Genomic DNA, 21,148 nt, shown 5'->3' on the forward strand with positions numbered 1-21,148 from the left:
AGGATTTTGCAACCACAAACCGAAATAAACTGGCTTTTTGAGTTGTGCGCACAACAAAACACGATATAAAATATAAATTTACCAGTCAGTCACTCAAAGATAAGATCATTCAATGATGCGAGATTTCAAGAGCAACTTCGCAACTCTCCTTGACCACCCTATCTGGGTCATTCAGATACAATTTTAGGGTCTCAGTGACCTCTGGGTGTTCAGACGCAATTGATCCTAAGGCCTCAGCGCACTCGTGTCTAACCATAGACTCTTCGTTCGTATTGGCCAACACGTCTGATAAGGCATTTATGGATGACTCGTTTTGCATTTGTCCGAGAACATACGCAACTTCGTGCCGAAAAAGAGCACTGCTAGCACCAAACCCTGAAATACGAAATGGCAGTTATTTTTTTTTTAAATGCGAGAAACTCTGTCCATCGATTTAAACTTGACGCCCGAGATTCAGAGGATATTGTCAAAAAATATTTTCGCGAAATCTAGTTAGGACCAAATTGGATATCGCCTGACTAGTAATTCACACAAGATCAAATAAGACTAAACATAATTACAACCCACTTAAGCATTGACGGTGACGGTACGACATTTTCAAAACTAAAATAGCTTATCTCCAGTTTTGCCATCTGTTCTTACCTTTGCACAGAGCGCGAGTTGACTCTGTCGAATTGATGTTCCTCAGTTTAAACATGGCTACATATCTTTCATACAGTGGCAACTTTTCATTGATAAGACGCTCCTGAAGAGGATCGACAAGTTCGTTTGTATCACCTTGCGGACTCAACTCATCAGCAAACACAGCAGGGTCGATGGATCCGAAGCCTCCAGTCGGTTTATTCTGGTTTCCATCAGCACCAACGTCTTTTAGTCTCTCGATTGCAAGTTGGCACGTTTCGCTTATCGCGGCTTCCTTGTGTTGTATGTACTTCTTCAAAATTTCCACGGCAGATTCACATCCGATCGCTCCCAACGCTTCACCAGCTTCATGACGAACCATAGTATTCTCTCTTTCATTCGATAAGACTTGCGATAAAAATGGTATTGCTTCTTTTAACTGCATTTGACCTATACAGTAAGCTAGTTCGTGTTTTAGTAAAGCTGAATCTTCTTTAGGGTCAAGTAGGCAGTTAGCAATAGCCTTCATGGCTGCAACCGAATTGTTCGATCGAAGTTGGAATAAAACGTCGAACCGCTTCCCCATCGGCAGACTTTGGTCAATCAGAAGCTAAATGTGAAATTCATTTTTATAACCGATTCGAAAACAATTCATTCAAATTTCCTTCCTTATCAACAGACAAGATATTTCAGGAAGCACAATCTTAAGTTTTTTACTGACTGACACAGCCAGTTACGCCCTCTCCCCAAGCATATTATATGCACCCCTCCAGCGCCCGTGCTAAAATTTTACATAATAATTTACTATGTAATGGCTTGTGCTCTGTAACTTAACTTGGTGGTCATAGCGTACTGTAGGGGGGGGGGGGGTCAAACTGAAATTTTGAAAATTGATCATTCATAATATTTAAAAATCGATAAGAATTTGTACCTCAGAGAGCTTGGCCACGTTTGTCTCAAATTGAACATTCGCATCTGCCATCAGCACAACCTAACCTGAAGATCAAATCATCACAGTTAGAATGATCGGTCTATTGGAAACAGATAGGATCTACTCGCCACACATTGACTGCCCTTCCTCCATGTTTTTATGAAACCTAATGCAAACCAAAAATTTGTCAGCTGAAGAAGCCCTCAGGCAGTATTCATGATACCGCTAATTAGTAGCCTTATCACAGATTGGGGTTGTCATCATTAAAAGCCCAGCCGTGCAACAGAGGACGACAGAGAATAGAATGCACTGAAGAAATCGATCACACGATTAATTATAAAATGATAACCATAGATAGATAGAAAACCATCGGGAAAAACCCTAAGCGTAAACCACAACGTTAATTTCGAGCAGCACTCACTGAAAGTTGTTTCACGTTTCATACTCAGCTCAATGGAAATTACAAATGAGCGCATTGACTGAAAAACTAAAAAAGCTGATACATATCTGCCCAAAATTAACCGACAATACTTGGTAAGTCCTTTTAATCATTTTTATAACCGATTCGAAAACAATTCATTCAGATTTCTCTTCTTGCGAACAGACAAAAAGATATTTGTCAACAGACAAAAAGATATTTGTCAACAGACAAAAAACCCAATGTTAAGTTTTAAAGAATTAAAATCGGGGCAACACTGCGCACGTCCTTCAACATGTCCCCAGGAGGTCTGAGAAAGCTATGGCGACTTTTCCCAAAACCAAGTCTAATGTCGTTCAGGAGTTACGTAGTAAGAAATCTGGTCTACCTGATTTGAAAAACTGATTAACAAACAGATGCCATTACACGCATTCGATCAAGTCCGTTATTGTTGTTGTAGACTAATTGTTGATAAACTTATTAAATAGTTTCATATTGATAACGATGACGGCTATAATGACAAACTTTGATGACTGACCAGAGGAAACAATACCACTACTTCATCCCTCACGACCTCAGCAGTACGAGCTCATCATCCTCTTCATAGGAGGTAACGTTCTGTTCTCTGGTTATGTCCCCTCCTACAAGCCCCCTAGTCAAGTAGACCAGGAACTCCTTTCCCTAGCCACCTTCCTAGCCCCCCGAACGAAGCACCTCTTCGTGCTTGGCATCCCAAAATGAGAACAAAACAAGGAGCACACCAAGAAAGCTAACGACATCTTGGAGGCTTTGGCACAGAGAGTTCCTTGGAAATTCAGGTGTTAAGCGAACTACATTACTGGAAATTTAGGTGTAGCGAACTACGATAAAACGAATTAGTGCTAAAGAATTCCCTGCCATTCCTATTCACATCAGCGCAGGCAAGAGCCTGGGATGCGAGATGTTGAGGCAGAGCATCGAATGATGACCTTGAAAGAATGTAGCAAAACAGGTTGTTGGCGGGACCAAATGAACAAAAAATCTCGCCGACTTCTACCTCTTGGAAATGTCTCCAATGAGCAAAAGATGGTCAAAATTAACGTATTCGAAAGTCAACAAAGTAACGAAAGTTTAATCAAGACAAGTAGATGAAGTTTTCATCATTTAGTAGCGATTTCGTTAGACTCCAAATAAAGTCACCTGAGAACTCTAATCGGCCCGAAAAACATGTTAATACGCAACGAACGCAGAGTTAGTATGATGGAGTTGTGAGGCAGCTTGGGACGACTGCTACACTGTATTCACTGAACGTTGATGAGTAGTGGAAGAGAAAATTGTGTGATCCTGCGCACAACTAGTATCTGAAACGAAAGTCTTCTAGTCAGAAAAAATGTGTATGATCCAGACCAGACAGATGTACCTATAGTCAAAGAAATAACATCACAGAGTAGTCTTCCAACTGTGATCGCGGAGCCCAAGGGATAAAGAATGACTACAATACATGGTTGCTCCAGACAACACCTGCTCGGCTTGTCCCAAAGATTATTGAGATACAAAAATTTTGAGTCACTTGGACACAACACCTCAAAGAGCTGGACCCAGATGGTCTTTGTACCGATGCTTTAGTTTACCCTCGCTTGGAATTCATTCCTCTAAAAGTCAATAGACTAAATACCCGAGGCTCCGGCAATAGTGGAGGTGCACGTTAGTGGAAAAAAGTGTTACAGAGAAAACAGAATTCATCTGAGCAAAACGGGACTGGATAACATCAAGAACTGCATCCAAGAAAGAGTGCTGTACAAGCGATACAGTCCAGCCTAACTTCCTTTTTTGTGTCTGGAATCATCCGCATTCCTCATCATCCCTGTCTACTTCTGCTTCATGAGATAACTTTCCTTACCCTTTAGTTTCAGTATCAGTTGGTGACTTTAGGCTTAAAGATAACTTGCACGTGCTTATAAAATTGAGTTACTGAATTAATGGAATCTAGAACTTGAAAATTGAACATTCTTATTGAAAAACTTACACAACTTTACTACATTCTGTTTTTTTGTGGAGTGCAAGTGGAGTGCAGTTTATTTAATTGGGTCTACGGAGGCTAGCCGAAGTGGTCAATATCAGTCCCCCGGTGAGATCGTACCTATTCTGTGTTCAATTTTCCAGGGTGGTCTACCTGTGAAGGCTCAGTCTGTCCCCCCAAGTTTTCTGGGGCGGTTTGCCTGTGAAAACAATCGAAAACTATTCTCCCACGCCTATTTTTTATGCACCAGTCAGAAATGGGAAAACAGAAAGGCACTAAAACAATTAACAACGCCTCTGAAAATTTTCCTTGCGGCTCCTGCAAATTGAATTGCAAAAATTACTGCATTAACTGCTTTAAATGCAATTTATGGTTTCACGTTGCATTAACAGATTTGTCGCATGAAAACTTCGTGGCATTGGACAAGATAAATGGTGCTTTTTGGGCCTGCGTGGCCTGTAGAGCAAAGGTCATAGGTCACCAAAACAATGAAACAGAAAGTTTGCATAATTTCCAACAGAGCGTTGCTGGAATAAGAGATGACTTGCAAAAAGAGATTACTGAATTTAAAAGTGAAATGCTCAACAACATAGAAGAAATTAAATTGACTCTTAAAAATTCACGATACGAGAATGAACCTCAAAAGATTACTGAGAAGTTAAGAGTGAATGCTGATCTAACTAGTCAATCAGAGCGAGAAAATAAAATCATAGTTTTCGGAGTACCAGAAAAAACAAACGATACATTAGTGACCGTATTGGACAGAATCAGTCATGACAAAAAATCAGTTGAAAAACTTGCTCGAAAAGTTGGAATCCAGACATTAAATATTGAAGATATTTTTCGTCTGGGTAAATTTAGCTCAACCCAAACTCGTCCGCGACCGCTGGTTGTAAAATTTTCAAACACTTGGAATTGCAGAATCATGATGATGTCAAATTCAAAATTGAAGGCCGACAATGTATTTATCAAACCGTTTTTATCGAAAAATGAGTGGGAAAAAGAAAAACAAGCTCTATAGTATCGATTTAAACTTGCTCAAAACATGAATACCAACCGTTCAGACATTAAAATTAGATCAGCTAGGCTGTTTTTCAGGAACAAAATGATTGACACTAACTTATCTATAGAAGAAAATAGTCGCCTACTAACGAACTCTCCTGATTTCAGTTGACTACAATCAAGTAAAATTTTGCGTGTACTATCATTGAATTGTCGTTCATTATTAAGTATGGATAGACGAGTGATGTTGGATATCCTCCTAAAAACTATTAATCCCGATATTGTTTGCCTCACAGAAACCTGGTTAAACCCAATTATTGAAAACCAAGAAGTCTTAATTAGTCAATCTTATTCAGTCCAGTCGCGATCAGATAGAAAACAAGGACCACACGGGGGCGTATTAATAGCAGACCGAAACACCTTATCATGCAAGATGGAGGTTTTGCGAACAAATTCAGATTTCATTTGTTGTTGCTTATACATTTTCAAGGAGGTTACAATCGTTATTTTCACCATTTATAATCCCCCAGCTGACAGCAAATATAGAATCAGTGCAGATTTGTTCTGCAAAACCATTCAAGAGATTGTCAGAGATGTCCAAGAATATCAAAGGTCGATTGAATCCTTTACTTTCTTTTTGAATGGTGATATTAACTTCACTCACACAGATTGGCTTACTTTAAGTAGTAATTGTTCATACAAAAAAGCAGTTTTGAACGAATTCAAAAAACTAAATATGTCATCACTGCAATCTCATGCAAGCTCGCTGGACATTTTTCTGAGTAACAATGCTAATTTGTGTAGCGAAATATTAGAGGAGAAATCGTTCTCAGATCACAAGTATTTGTTAGCTGAAATTTCGATTGAATATGCTGAGCAAGAACCCTTGCCTAAAATGAAACGTTTAAATATTGGCAAAGCTAATTGGAACGAATTTACGATCAATTTTAATTTTCCAATTTCTTCATTTGACTCAGTTGATAATATTGTCGACTCCTTTTACCATAAATTAGAAGTAGCGTCTTCTATTGCAATTCCACTCAAAACATCTAGAAGAACGAATGCACCTTTTTACATGTCCTCTAACAGTATCCATTTAAAAAAATAAACTCAGAACAAATTTGAAAAATACACAAAACGCAGAGCAAATTTCACGACTTAGAGAGGAATTATCCATTTCTCTAAATAATGACAAGAAAAATTTCGTTGAAAAAAGCAAGGTCTGGTCAACAAACGATGCATATAAATTGATGAGACAAATAACAAAACAACCAGCTCTTCCAGAGAAAATGGTGTACATGGAAAAAGAAGTCTTTGGGTACAAGAGCATTGCAGATTGTTTTAACAATTATTTCGCTTCTGTTTTTATTCAAGACGATACTGAAGCTGTTATTCCATTTAATTAAAGTCCAGAAATATTTCTTGACGACATTTAGTTTAGCAAAGCGGCTATGAGCGAGGAAGTCAAAAACATACGTAGTGGTGCTAACTCTTTTGATAGAATCAGCCCAAAATTTCTGAAATCTACTTTACCGTACATTTCGAATCAACTTTTGTCTATCTTCAGTTGCTGTGTTAGCAAATGTGAGTTTCCCAGTTTGTGGAAAAAAGTGCTTGTACGACCCCATTTCAAATCTGGTAGCAAATTAGATATCAAAAACTACCGACCGATTGCCATGCTTAGCCATCCTTGTCACTACTATTTGAGCGTATGGTGTATAAACAGTTCTCAATCTTTCTGCAACAAAAGCTTTGCGTAGAGCAACATGGTTTTAGGAAAAATCGTTCAACCATCACTCAATTGCTTGTCTACTGCAACAGGTTGTATGAGTTACTTGAAGCCAACAAAATGCCAATGACAGTGTATCTAGACATAGCAAAAGCCTCTGACACCATCAATTATAACATCATACTTGTAAAATTATGTCGAATGGGATTTGATAGTGCTTTCTTGAGGTTTTTTGCGTCATATTTAACAGATCGACAACAGAGAGTTGTAATATCTTGCGGAAAATTGGACTTTCGACCGATCACCAGCGGTGGGCCTCAAGGGTCAATTTTCACTGTGTTTCTTTTTTCCGTTTATATAAATGACCTACCCGAAATAATTGTCAATGAGTGCTTTTTATACGCGGATGACACAAAAATCGTCAGCACTGTAGACAATAAAATGCAGCTGGAAAAAGATATTGACAATGCTATTGTGTGGAGCAAGGAGAATCGGTTAAATTTCAATTTCGATAAATTTAAAAACGTGCAATTTTCCTTACGTAAAAATCAAAACAAGCAAATTTTGCGTCTTCCCAGCCATAGAAACATCTCACAGGAAATACACTTCAAAGACCTGGGCATATATTTTTCCGAAAATTTGTCATGGGATTATCATTTAAGTTTTGTTCTACGAAAAGCCAATCAGAAGCTTGCTTATCTAAAGAGATCAATTCCAAGTGAAACAAAATTGTCAGTTAAATGCAACCTAGTCAAAACTTACATAATATCAATCTTGTTTTATGGATCAAATGTTTGGTATGCCAGCAAAACTATCGTCAGGCAAATGGAAAGGCTTCAGAGAAAAAGTTTAAAATGGATACAATCAAACAGTCATTTTACTGATAAAGAATACAATGATTGTCTTCGATCAGTAATTTTACTTCCGATCACAAATCAACTTGTCATTTTGGATCTCGTAGTTTTGAACAGAATTTTGACAGGAAAACTTCCACTTGAGGCAGAGCAATTTTGGCAAATAAGGAATGGACATCCGAAAACACGATCAAACGAGAAAATATTTTTATACTCAAACGAATGTAATCGCCAGCGTTGCCGATCAAATTTTTTCCAACGAGTTACAAACTTCAAAAATTCGATGTCACTGGCACGTGATTTTCTCAACTATAACCCATATTAAAGTCCTCACAAATTCAAAAAAGAAGTCAAAGAATATCTATTTGATTTAGCTAAGAAGAATTTTAATTACAAATTGTACCCATATGGATGGACAGTGTTTGAGGGAAACCAAATTCAAGCCCCGTTAGGGACGTACTAAGCTTGGTGCAACCAAGTTTAGTTAAATTCATTATTATTATTATTATTATTATTATTATTATTATTATAAACTGATACAGCAAATAAGTTCAAGTCTGAACTGCTCGCTTTGACCAAGGGTGCACCTTCAGGTTGCCACTGAGCTAGGCAGTTGAGAGTTTAACATGGGTAATCTTTGTATGTCTTGCAAAAATGAAATATCAGAAAACGATAAGCCATTCCAATGCGTCTGCTGTACAATGCTTTTAAACATGACTATTGAATGCACACTTCTGTCAACAACTGCAATCGCTGGTATTCAAGAACTAGGTGTTATCTGCATACTTCTCTGTAACACGTGTATTGATAACAACGAGCGTCATAAATTATACGCTGCAGACCATAAACAATTGGCGGAAATATTAACGTAGAAGACAAAATTTCAAAAACTGGAGAAAAAACTCAAAGAGATAGTAGATCAAAAAGGAATGATGAGCTCAAGAAAATTTGTGAAAACATATAGAAAACGTACACTTCTGCTTTAGCTCCTTATCCTAACCCAAAAAATTCTAACAAATGTGAGAAGCAAACAGATCATGGAAAATCTGATTACATCGCACACAACTTTAGATTGCAAAGGGTCAAAGAAAACCTTAGCAAGTCCAAGAAAAAATCTTTTCTCAATTGCTGATGAACTAAACGTGATAATGAGAAATGTTAGTGTACATAAGAAGTCCAAAGACTTCAAGAGATTAGGAAATCTCAAAAACGATAGAGCTAGACTAAGAACCCTCCCGGTAACATTAAAATCTGAACAAGAAGTACGCATGGTGCTTGCTAGAGTCAGAGAGAAGAGACAAAGGGTCTCTCAAAGAAGTGTATTCCCCTGCCAGCTCTAGCAGAAGACGATGCACTGAGAGAAAACTTAGTCTTTCAGCCAAACACTCGAAGCCTAGTATATTTTGAGAAAAGAACCAAGCTAGCAAAAGCGATTCTATCTGAAACTTTAATATTTTCTGTCTCTGTGAAGCACGGTTAAATAAAAATATCTTTTCATCTGAGCTGCTTCTCTTTGACTATGGTATCTACCGAGCAGATAATCCTATTGATTGAAATAAAAATACTCATGGGGGATCTCTAATAGCTGTTAAAAGTTGCCTACAAGTCAAAAAGTATGCAAAGGACGTACCTGATTCCTGTGTTGCAGTAAAGTTGAAATTAAATGTCTGCGAAATCATCGTTTGCACGTTTCATATCCCTCCAGCGAACAGTACCTTCAGAAATAACTCTGACACTTCTCATCCTCAACATATCTTCTTTCAATATGCAGTGAATTGAATTTCCCTCCGGCTAAATGGAAAACCTTAATTAGCACAAACAATGAAGAACATTAGTAACTAGAGCTGAGAGAAAGTAAACTCTTAATGCAAGCCATAGATGATGCACTGTTTAAAAATTGTCACGTTCATGCAGAAAAAGTTGAAAATGTTGAGAAAATTTACAACTGTTCCGATCATATTCCAATTCGACCGGCAGAGGTTCAGCACACTGAAAAAAAAACCTCCTGAGACTTTTAGAGGCTTCGGAAACGTAAATGATGAATAGTGTAAAGTGATAAGAACCAAACTTTTTAATCCTGTCTGCCATACAAATATTAAAAATGAGTAAACAATTATACCAGTATTTCCTTACCCTTTAGTTTCAGTATCGGTTGGTGCCTTTAGGATTGCAAACTGATACAGCAAATAAGTTCAAGTCTGAACTGCTCGCTTTGTCCAAGGGTGCAATGTCAGGTTGCCACTGAGCTAGGCAGTTGAGATTTTAACATGGGTAATCATTGTATGTCTTGCAAAATGAAATATCAGAAAACGATAAGCCATTCCAATGCGTCTGCTGTACAATGCTTTTAAACATGACTATTGAATGCACACTTCTGTCAACAACTGCAATCGCTGGTATTCAAGAACTAGGTGTTATCTGCATACTTCTCTGTAACACGTGTATTGATAACAACGAGCGTCATAAATTATACGCTGCAGACCATAAACAATTGGCGGAAATATTAACGTAGAAGACAAAATTTCAAAAACTGGAGAAAAAACTCAAAGAGATAGTAGATCAAAAAAGAATGATGAGCCCAAGAAAATTTGTGAAAATATATAAAAAACGTACACTTCTGCCTTAGCCCCCTTATCCTAACCCAAAAAATTCTAACAAATGTGAGTAGCAAACAGATCATGGAAAATGTGATTACATTGCACAAAACTTTAGATTGCAAAGGGTCAAAGAAAACCTTAGCAAGTCAAAGAAAAAAATCTTTTCTCAATTGCTGATGAACTAAACGTGATAATGAGAAAAATTAGTGTACATAAGAACTCCAAAGACTTCAAGAGATTAGGAAATCTCAAAAACGATAGAGCTAGACTAAGAACCATCCCGGTAACATTAAAATCTGAACACGAAGTACGCATGGTGCTTGCTAGAGCCAGAGAGAAGAGACAAAGGGTCTCTCAAAGAAGTGTATTCCCCTGCCAGATCTAGCAAAAGACGATGCACTCAGAGAAAACTTAGTCTTTCAGCTAAACACTCGAAGCCTAGTATATTTTGAGAAAAGAACCAAGCTAGCAAAAGTGATTCTATCTGAAACTTTAATATTTTCTGTCTCTGTGAAGCACGGTTAAATGAAAATATCTTTTCTTCTGAGCTGCTTCTCTTTGAATATGGTATCTACCGAGCAGATAATCCTCTTGATGGAAAAAAAATACTCATGGGGGATCTCTAATAGCTGTTAAAAGTTGCCTACAAGCCAAAAAGTATGCAAAGGACGTACCTGATTCCTGTGTTGCAGTAAAGTTGAAATTTTATGTCTGTGAAATCATCGTTTGCACGTTTTACATCCCTCCAGCGAACAGTACCTGCAGATATAACTCTGACACTTCTCATCCTCAACATATCCTCTTTCAATATGCAGTGAATTGAACTTCCCTCCGGCTAAGTGGAACACTTTCATTAGCACAAACAATGAAGAACATTAGTAACTAGAGCTGAGAGAAAGTAAACTCTTAATGCAAGCCATAGATTTTTCGACCTAGTCGGAAAACATACTCGATGTTGCACTGTTGAAAAATTGTCACGTTCATGCAGAAAAATTTGAAAATGTTGAGAAAATTTACAACTGTTCCGATCATATTCCAATTCGACTGGCAGAGGTTCCGCACACTGAAAAAAAACCTCCTGAGACTTTTAGAGGCTTCGGAAATGTAAATGATGAATAGTGTAAAGTGATGAGCACCAAACGTTTTGATCGTGTCTGCCATACAAACATTAAAAATGAGTAAACACATATACCAGTATTTTCAAAACCTAATACTCCTTAACGTACTTCGTAGAACACGACATTCCCAGGCTCCTTAACCGTGGCTAACGGCTAATACTTCCAATCTTATGAAAAGACTGCCAACCCAACAGCAACTAATTAGTGCAAAGCCCACGAATTACCGCAAAAGACATGTACAGTCTTTAAGAGTTGTCATGACTGAAGCTGCGGAGACAGATAGACTTCAATTTCATGAAGATCCTATTCATTTTTGCTGAAGATTTGAAATTACTAAGCATAAACAAAGGTTATGATCACATACAAGCTGACTTAGATGCAATAGGCAACTGAATAACTGCAAACCAAATGGGATTGGCAATGGAAAAAAAGTGCACTACGATCTATTTCAATGGATCTAAACTAGTTTTTTACCTCCAGAAAAAAGTGCTGAACAGCAATGATGTAGTGAAAGAGTTGGGGATTTACATACATGAAAGCTTGTCCTCTAAAAGTACATTGAGCACCGAGTCAAAAAAGCAAATGCTGTTCTCTACCTCCTTAAGCAAAATATTTCCCCAAAAAGCGCAACAAACGTGAAACCGGGTCTCTACAAGTCCGCAATTCTTCCAATACTAGTCTACGGCCTTCAATGCGTTGCACTAAAAACAGATTTAGCTGTATTCGGAAAATTTCAAAAAAGGTGCGTGAAATGGAGAGCTGGAGTCCAAACTGGCTACGAAATTCAATTTATACTGTTAAGTCTTTTACCTCTTCCAATTTATCTGCAACTGAATGAAATTTTACTGCTTAATAAACTGACATCTGAAGTACTTAGGGATCCTAAGCTTCCTGAGAGGGAAACAAAAAGTGGAAGAGCTCAAGAATTGTTAAAATCAATGAAAACTAGAACCAAAAAAGCGCGAAGAGAATTTATGTTTAGAACGGCCCGGATAGTCAAAGGAGTCGAAAACCAAATAGATTTTACAAAATTGATTGGTCTGAGAAAACGAGTATTGAAGATCATGTGAAAATTTGATGATGAAAAAATTTTTAGAAAGAAGTAGCTGCAGCTGGCTAATCGTCTGTCATTGTAACAAGTGCAGGAACACAAGGACGATATTTCAACGAAAGCAGAAAATGAGAAATACTCATCAATCACCAGACTGAGAGTCCACATCAACAACAAGAACAACAGCAACATTTCAGAAAGCACAATCTTAATTTTTTACTGACTGACACAGCCAAATTTGCCCTCCCGTTTGCGCCCTCCCCAAGCATATTATATGCACCCCTCAAGCGCCCGTGCTAAACTTTTACATAGACAATAACTATGAAATGGCACGTGTTCTGTGACTTGATTTGGGGGTCATAGCATACTGTAGGGGGGTTGAGACTGTATTTTTGAAGACTGATCATGCATAATTTTTAATTATCGATAAAAACTTTTATCTCAGAGAGCTTGGCGACGTTTGGTTCAAATTGAACATTCAAATCTGCCATCAACACAACTTAACTTGAAGATCAAATCATCACTGTCAGAATAATCAGTTTTTTGAAAACAGATTGGATCTGCTCGCCACACATTGACTGCCCTTCCCACATGTATTCATGAAACCAAATGCAAACAAAAATTTGGCAGTTGAAGACGCACTAAGGCAGTATCGATGATACCGCTACTTATTAACTTTGTCACAAATAGGGATAATTATCATTAAAAAACCAGCCGTGCAACAGAGGAGGACAGAGAATAGAATGGACTGAAGAAAGCGATCACACGATTAATTAGAAATTAAACTATTGAGAGAGCAAAACTTAATCAAAAAAACTTAATTAAAAACAAGAATATCATGCAAAAAACTCTAAGTGTGAACCACAATGTTAATTTTGAGCAGCACTCGCTGAAAATTTTTTCACATTCCATACTTAGCTTAATGGAAATTACGAATGAGCGCATTGACTGAAAAAAAACAAAAAAACTGATGCATATCTGTACAAAAATAACGATCAATACTAGATAAGTCCTTTGAATCAATCTTATAACCGATTCAAAAACAATTCATTCAATTTCCATCCTCGCGAACAGACCGAGGTATACTACAGGAAGCAAAAATTTATGTTATCAGCCAATGACTGACACAGCCAATTACGCCCTCCAGCTTGCGCTCTACCCAAGCATATTATATGCATCCCTCGAACGCCCGTGCTACAATTTTACATAATAAACTATTATGTAATGACACGTGTTCTGTGACTTGATTTGGGGGTCATAGTTTACTGCAGGGGGAGGGTTTGAGATTGAATTTTTGAAAACGATCATGAATAATATTTGAAAATCGATTAAAAAAATTACCTCAGAGAGCTTGGCAAAATTTTATTCCCTGTCATTCCTATTCACATCAGCGCAGGCAAGACAGGTTGTTGGCGGGACCAAACGAACAAAAAATCTAGCCGACGTCTACTCCAATGAGCAAAAGATGGTCAAAATTAACGTATTCCAAAGTCAACAAAGTAACAAAAGATTAATCAAGACAAGTAGTTGAAGTTTTCATCATTTAGTAGCGATTTCGTTAGACTACAAAAAAAGTCTCCTGAGAACTCTAATCGAAAAACCTGTTATTACGCAACGAACGCAGAGTTAGTATGATGGAGTTGTGAGGCAGCTTGGGACAACTGCTACACTGTATTCACTGAACGTTTATGAGTAAAGGAAGAGAAAATTGTGTTTGATCCCTGCGCACAGCTAGTATCTGAAACGAAAGTCTTCTAGTGAGAAAAAATATGTATGATCCAGACCAGACAGATGTACCTATAGTTACAGAAATAACATCACAGAGTGGTGTCCCAACTGCGATCGCGGAGCCCAAGGGATAAGGAATGACTACAATACATGGTTGCTCCAGACAACACCTGCTCGGCTTGTCCCAAAGATGATTGAGATACAGCAATTTTTGAGTCACTTGGACACAACACCTCAAAGAGCTGGACCCAGATGGTCTTTGTACCGATGCTTTAGTTTACCCTCGCTTGGAATTTAATCCTCTAAAAGTCAATAGACTAAATACCCGAGGCTCCGGCAATAGGGGAGGTGCACGTTAGTGGAAAGAAGTGTTACAGAGAAGACAAAAGTCATCTGAGCAAAACGGGACTGGATAACATCAAGAGCTGCATCCAAGAAAGAGTGCTGTACCAGGGATACAGTCCAGCCTAACTTCCTTTTTTGTGTCTGGAATCATCCGCATTCCTCATCATCCCCGTCTACTTCTGCTTCGTGAGATAAATTTCCTTACCCTTTAGTTTCAGTATCGGTTGGTGCCTTAAGGATTGCAAACTGATACAGCAAATAAGTTCAAGTCTGAACTGCTTGCTTTGTCCAAGGGTGCACCTTCAGGTTGCCACTGAACTAGGCAGTTGAGAGTTTAACATGATATGTCTTGCAAAAATGAAATATCAGAAAACGATAAGCCATTCCAATGCGTCTCCTGTAAAATGCTTTTAAACATGACTATTGAATGCACACTTCTGTCAAAAACTGCAATGCAAGCTGGTATTCAAGAACTAGGTGATATATGTATACTTCTCTGTAACACGTGTGTTGATAAGAAGGAGCCTCATAAATTTATACGCTGCAGAGCATAAACTATTGGCGGAAATATTAACGTAGAAGACGAAATTTCAAAAACTGGAGAAAAAACTCAAAAAGATAGTAGATCAAAAAAGAATGATGCGCTCAAGAAAATTTGTGAAAATATAAAGAAAACGTACATTTCTGCTTTAGCTCCTTGTCCCAACCCAAAAAAGTCCAATAAATGTGAGAAGCAAACAGATCATGGAAAATCTGATTACATCGCACACAACTTTAGATTGCAAAGGGTCAAAGAAAACCTTAGCAAGTCAAAGAAAATTTTTTTCCCAATTGCTGATGAACTAAACAAGATAATGAGAAAAGTTAGTGTACATAAGAAATCCAAAGACTTCAAGAGATTAGGAAATCTCAAAAACGATAGAGCTAGTTTAAGAACCCTCCCGGTAACATTAAAATCTGAACAAGAAGTACGCATGGTGCCTGCTAGAGCCAGAGAGAAGAGACAAAGGGTCTCTCAAAGAAGTGTATTCCCCTGCCAGCTCTAGCAGAAGACGATGCACTGGGAGAAAACTTAGTCTTTCAGCTAAACACTCGAAGCCTAGTAAATTTTGAGAAAAGAATCAAGCTAGCAAAAGCGATTCTATCTGAAACTTTAATATTTTCTGTCTCTGTGGAGCACGGTTAAATAAAAATATCTTTTCTCCTGAGCTGCTTCTCTTTGACTATGGTATCTACCGAGCAGATAATCCTCTTGATGGAAATAAATATACTCATGGGGGATCTCTAATAGCTGTTAAAAGTTGCCTACAAGCCAAAAAGTATTTGATAAAAATTCAAAGGATGAAATAATTGTGTTCTACAGATTTTCCAAAAATGTTTGATAAAATACCTCACCATGAACTTCTTAAAAAAGCCAAAAATTTGGTGACTCTCTGCTTCAAATTTTAGATGACCACCTGAAAAACAAGAAACAGTTTGTAAGATTTGTAGGAGTCGACGACGTGAGCTCAGAAACCCTAGATGTAACCAGTGGAAAGCCGCCGGGCTCCTTTCTGTGCCCTCTGATGTTCTTTGTTTTTATTAACGACCTCCCTGACGTGCAGCAATTCAGTTTTCCCTACATTTTTGCTGATGATTTGAAATTACTAAGCATAAACAAAGGTTATGATCACATACAAGCTGACTTAGATGCAATAAGGAACTGAATAACTGCAAACAAAATGGGATTGGCAATGGAAAAGTCCACTACGATCTATTTCAATGGATCTAAACGAGTTTTTTACCTGCAGAAAAAAGTGCTGAACAGCAATGATGTAGTGAAAGAGTTGGGGATTTATATACATGAAAGCCTGTCCTCTAAAAAGTACATTGAGCACCGAGTTAAAAAAGCAAATGCTGTTCTCTACATCCTTAAGCAAAATATTTCCCCAAAAAACGCAACAAACGTGAAACCGGGTCTCTACAAGTCCGCAATTCTTCCAATACTAGTCTACGGCCTTCAATGCGTTGCACTAAAAACAGATTTAGCTGTATTCGGAAAATTTCAAAAAAGGTGCGTGACATGGAGAGCTGGAGTCCAAACCGGCTACGAAATTCAATTTGCCTCCTCCAATTTATCTGCAACTGGATGAAGTTTTACTGCTAAGAAAACTGACATCTGAAGTAGTTAGGGATCCTAAGCTTCCTGAGAGGGAAACAAAAAGTGGAAGAGCTCAAGAATTGTTAAAATCAACCAAAAAAACGCGAAGAGAATTTATGTTTAGAACGGCCCGCATAGTCAAAGGAGTCGAAAACCAAATAGACTTTACAAAATTGATTGGTCTGAGAAAACGAGTTTTGAAGATCCTGTGGAAATTTGTTGATGAAAAATTGTTAGAAAGAAGTAGCTGCAGCTGGCAAATCGTCTGTCATTGTACAGCTAACAAGTGCAGGAACACAAGGACGATATTTTAACGAAAGCAGAAAATGAGAAATACTCATCAATCACCAGACTGAGAGTCCACATCAACATCAAGAACAACAGCAACATTTCAGAAAGCACAATCTTAATTTTTTACTGACTGACACAGCCAAATTCGCCCTCCCGTTTGCGCCCTCCCCAAGCATATTATATGCACCCCTCAAGCGCCCGTGCTAAACTTTTACATAGACAATAACTATGAAATGGCACTTGTTCTGTGACTTGATTTGGGGGTCATAGCGTACTGTGGGGGGTTGAGATTGTATTTTTGAAAACAGATCATGCATAATTTTCAATTATCGATAAAAACTTTTACCTCAGAGAGCTTGGCGACGTTTGGTTCAACTTGAACATTCAAATCTGCCGTCAACACAACTTAACTTGAAGATCAAATCATCACTGTCAGAATAATCGGTTTTTTGAAAACAGATTGGATCTGCTCGCCACACATTGACTGCCCTTCCCACATGTTTTCATAAAACCAAATGCAAACAAAAATTTGGCAGTTGAAGACGCACTAAGGCAGTATCGATGATACCGCTACTTATTAACTTTGTCACAAATAGGGATAATTATCATTAAAAACCCAGCCGTGCAACAGAGGAGGACAGAGAATAGAATGGACAGAAGAAAGCGATCACACGATTAATTAGAAATTAAACTATTGAGAGAGCAAAACTTAATCAAAAAAATTTAATTAAAAACAAGACTATCATCCGAAAAACTCTAAGTGTGAACCACAATGTTCATTTTGAGCAACACTCGCTGAAAATTTTTTCACATTCCATACTTAGCTTAATGCAAATTACGAATGAGCGCATTGACTGAAAAAAAACAAAAAAGCTGATGCATATCTGTACAAAAATAGCGAACAATACTAGATAAGTCCTTTGAATCAATCTTATAACCGATTCAAAAACAATTCATTCGATTTCCTTCCTCACGAACAGACCGAGGTATACTACAGGAAGCAAAAATTTATGTTATCTATTGACTGACACAGCCAATTACGCCCTCCAGTTTGCACTCTACCCAAGCATATTATATGCATCCCTCAAACGCCCGCGCTACAATTTTACATAATAAACTTTTATGTAATGACACGTGTTCTGTGACTTGATTTGGGGGTCATAGTTTACTGCAGGGGGAGGGTTTGAGATTGAATTTTTGAAAACTGATCATGAATAATATTTAAAAATCGATTTAAAAAATTACCCCAGAGAGCTTGGCAAAATTTTATTCCATGTCATTCCTATTCACATCAGCGCAGGCAAGACAGGTTGTTGGCGGGACCAAATGAACAAAAAATCTTGCCGACGTCTACTCCAATGAGCAAAAGATGGTCAAAATTAACGTATTCGAAAGTCAACAAAGTAACGGAAGATTAATCAAGACAAGTAGATGAAGTTTTCATCATTTAGTAGCGATTTCGTTAGACTACAAATAAAGTCTCCTGAGAACTCTAATCGGCCCGAAAAACCTGTTATTACGCAATGAACGCAGAGTTAGTATGATGAAGTTGTGAGGCAGCTTGGGACAACTGCTACACTGTATTCACTGAACGTTGATGAGTAAAGGAAGAGAAAATTGCCTGTGATCCCTGCGCACAACTAGTATCTGAAACGAAAGTCTTCTAGTGAGAAAAAATGTGTATAATCCAGACCAGACAGATGTACCTATAGTCACAGAAATAACATCACAGAGTGGTGTCCCAACTGTGATCGCGGAGCCCAAGGGATAAAGAATGACTACAATACATGGTTGCTCCAGACAACACCTGCTCGGCTTGTCCCAAAGATTATTGAGATACAGAAATTTTTGAGTCACTTGGACACAACACCTCAAAGAGCTGGACCCAGATGGTCTTTGTACCGATGCTTTAGTTTACCCTCGCTTGGATTTTATTCCTCTAAAAGTCAATAGACTAAATACCCGAGGCTCCGGCAAAAGGGGAGGTGCACCTTAGTGGAAAGAAGTGTTACAGTGAAGACAGAATTCATCTGAGCAAAACGGGACTGGATAACATCAAGAGCTGCATCCAAGAAAGAATGCTGTACAAGGGATACAGTCCAGCCTAACTTCCTTTTTTGTGTCTGGAATCATCCTCATTCCTCATCATCCCCGTCTACTTCTGCTTCGTGAGATAAATTTCCTTACCCTTTAGTTTCAGTATCGGTTGGTGCCTTAAGGCTTGCAAACTGACACAGCAAATTAGTTCAAGTCTGAACTGCTCGCTTTGTCCAAGGGTGCACCTTCAGGTTGCCACTGAACTAGGCAGTTGAGAGTTTAACATGATATGTCTCGCAAAAATGAAATATCAGAAAACGATAAGCCATTCCAATGCATCTCCTGTACAATGCTTTTAAACATGACTATTGAATGCACACTTCTGTCAACAACTGCAATGCAGGCTGGTATTCAAGAACTAGGTGTTATCTGTATACTTCTCTGTAACACGTGTGTTGATAAGAAGGAGCGTCTTAAAGTTATACGCTGCAGAGCATAAACAATTGGCGGAAATATTAACGTAGAAGACGAAATTTCAAAAACTGGAGAAAAACTCAAAGGGATAGTAGATCAAAAAAGAATGATGCGCTCAAGAAAATTTGTGAAAATATATAGAAAACGTACATTTCTGCTTTAGCTCCTTGTTCTAACCCAAAAAAATTCTAATAAATGTGAGAAGCAAACAGATCATGGAAAATCTGATTACATCGCACACAACTTTAGATTGCAAAGGGTCAAAGAAAACCTTAGCAAGTCAAAGAAAATTTTTTTTCCCAATTGCTGATGAACTAAACAAGATAATGAGAAAAGTTAGTGTACATAAGAAATCCAAAGACTTCAAGAGATTAGAAAATCTCAAAAACGATAGAGCTAGTTTAAGAACCCTCCCGGTAAGATTAAAATCTGAACAAGAAGTACGCATGGTGCTTGCTAGAGCCAGAGAGAAGAGACAAAGGGTCTCTCAAAGAAGTGTATTCCCCTGCCAGCTCTAGCAGAAGACGATGCATTGAGAGAAAACTTAGTCTTTCAGCTAAACACTCGAAGCCTAGTATGTTTTGAGAAAAGAATCAAAATAGCAAAAGCGATTCTATCTGAAACTTTAATAATTTCTGTCTCTGTGAAGCACGGTTAAATAAAAATATTTTTTCTCCTGAGCTGCTTCTCTTTGACTATGGTATCTACCGAGCAGATAATCCTCTTGATGGAAATAAATATACTCATGGGGGATCTCTAATAGCTATTAAAAGTTGCCTACAAGCCAAAAAGTATGCAAAGGACGTACCTGATTCCTGTGCTGCAGTAAAGTTGAAATTAAATGTCTGCGAAGTCATCTTTTGCACGTTTTATTTCCCTCCAGCGAACAGTACCTACAGATATAACTCTGACACTTCTCATCCTCAACATATCTTCTTTCAAAATCCAGTGAATTGAATTTCCCTCTGGCTAATTGGAAAACCTTAATAAGCACAAACAATGAAGAACATTAGTAACTAGAGCTGAGAGAAAGTAAATTTTTAATGCAAGCCATAGATTTTCCGACCTAGTCGGAAAACATACTCGATGTTGCACTGTTTAAAAATTGTCACGTTCATGCAGAAAAAGTTGAAGATGTTGAGAAAATTTACAACTGTTCCGATGATATACCAATTCGACTGCCAGAGGTTCCGCACACTGAAAACAAAACCTCTTGAGACTTTTAGAGGCTTCGGAAACGTAAATGATGAATAGTGTAAAGTGATGAGCACCAAACGTTTTGATCCTGTCTGCCATACAAATGTTAAAAATGAGTAAACAATTATACCAGTATTTTCCAAATCTAATAGTCCTTAACGTACCTCGTAGAACACGACATTGCCAGGCTCCCTAACCGTGGCTAATGGCTAATACTTCCAATCTCATGAAAAGACTGCCAACCCAACAGCAACTAATTAGTACAAAGCCCACGAATTACCGCAAAAGACATGTACAGTCTTTAAGATTTGTCATGACTGAAGCTGCGGAGACAGATAGACTTCTTTTTCAAGAAGATCTTATGCGTACTAGACATTCACAAATAATTTCTAAGCACTTGAGAAGCTTGAGCAAAACATGCAGTCTCCAAAACTACTTGTGTTTAAATCCAAAACAAGCATTAATGTCTATGTGAGGTCAATATGCTGAATGAATTCTTTCAATCCCTCTTTTCACCGAAAATTTTAATCGATATCAAAAAAATTAAACCTGAAAACCCAAAAATGACACATTTTAGTGTATCAAAAACGTCTCAACAAAATATTCTTCTCACCCT

General features: G+C 37.9%; 1 protein-coding gene across 1 annotated transcript; it reads right to left on the reverse strand.

The window, feature by feature from the left end:
• Positions 1 to 59: 59 nt before the first annotated feature.
• On the reverse strand, positions 60 to 1,689 carry LOC142343937 (deoxyhypusine hydroxylase-like). The gene is made up of 3 exons (XM_075395337.1): positions 1,553 to 1,689; positions 643 to 1,231; positions 60 to 375 (listed from the first exon to the last, which is right to left on the reverse strand). Exons 1-3 carry the CDS (start codon positions 1,601 to 1,603, stop codon positions 110 to 112), a joined length of 906 nt encoding a protein of 301 aa, XP_075251452.1. The 5' UTR covers positions 1,604 to 1,689; the 3' UTR covers positions 60 to 109.
• Between the last annotated feature and the right edge of the window lie 19,459 nt (positions 1,690 to 21,148).

This window comes from Convolutriloba macropyga, chromosome 8 (genome assembly GCF_964194025.1).
Source record: "Convolutriloba macropyga chromosome 8, txConMacr16.3, whole genome shotgun sequence".
NCBI classification, from domain to species: Eukaryota; Metazoa; Xenacoelomorpha; order Acoela; family Convolutidae; genus Convolutriloba; species Convolutriloba macropyga.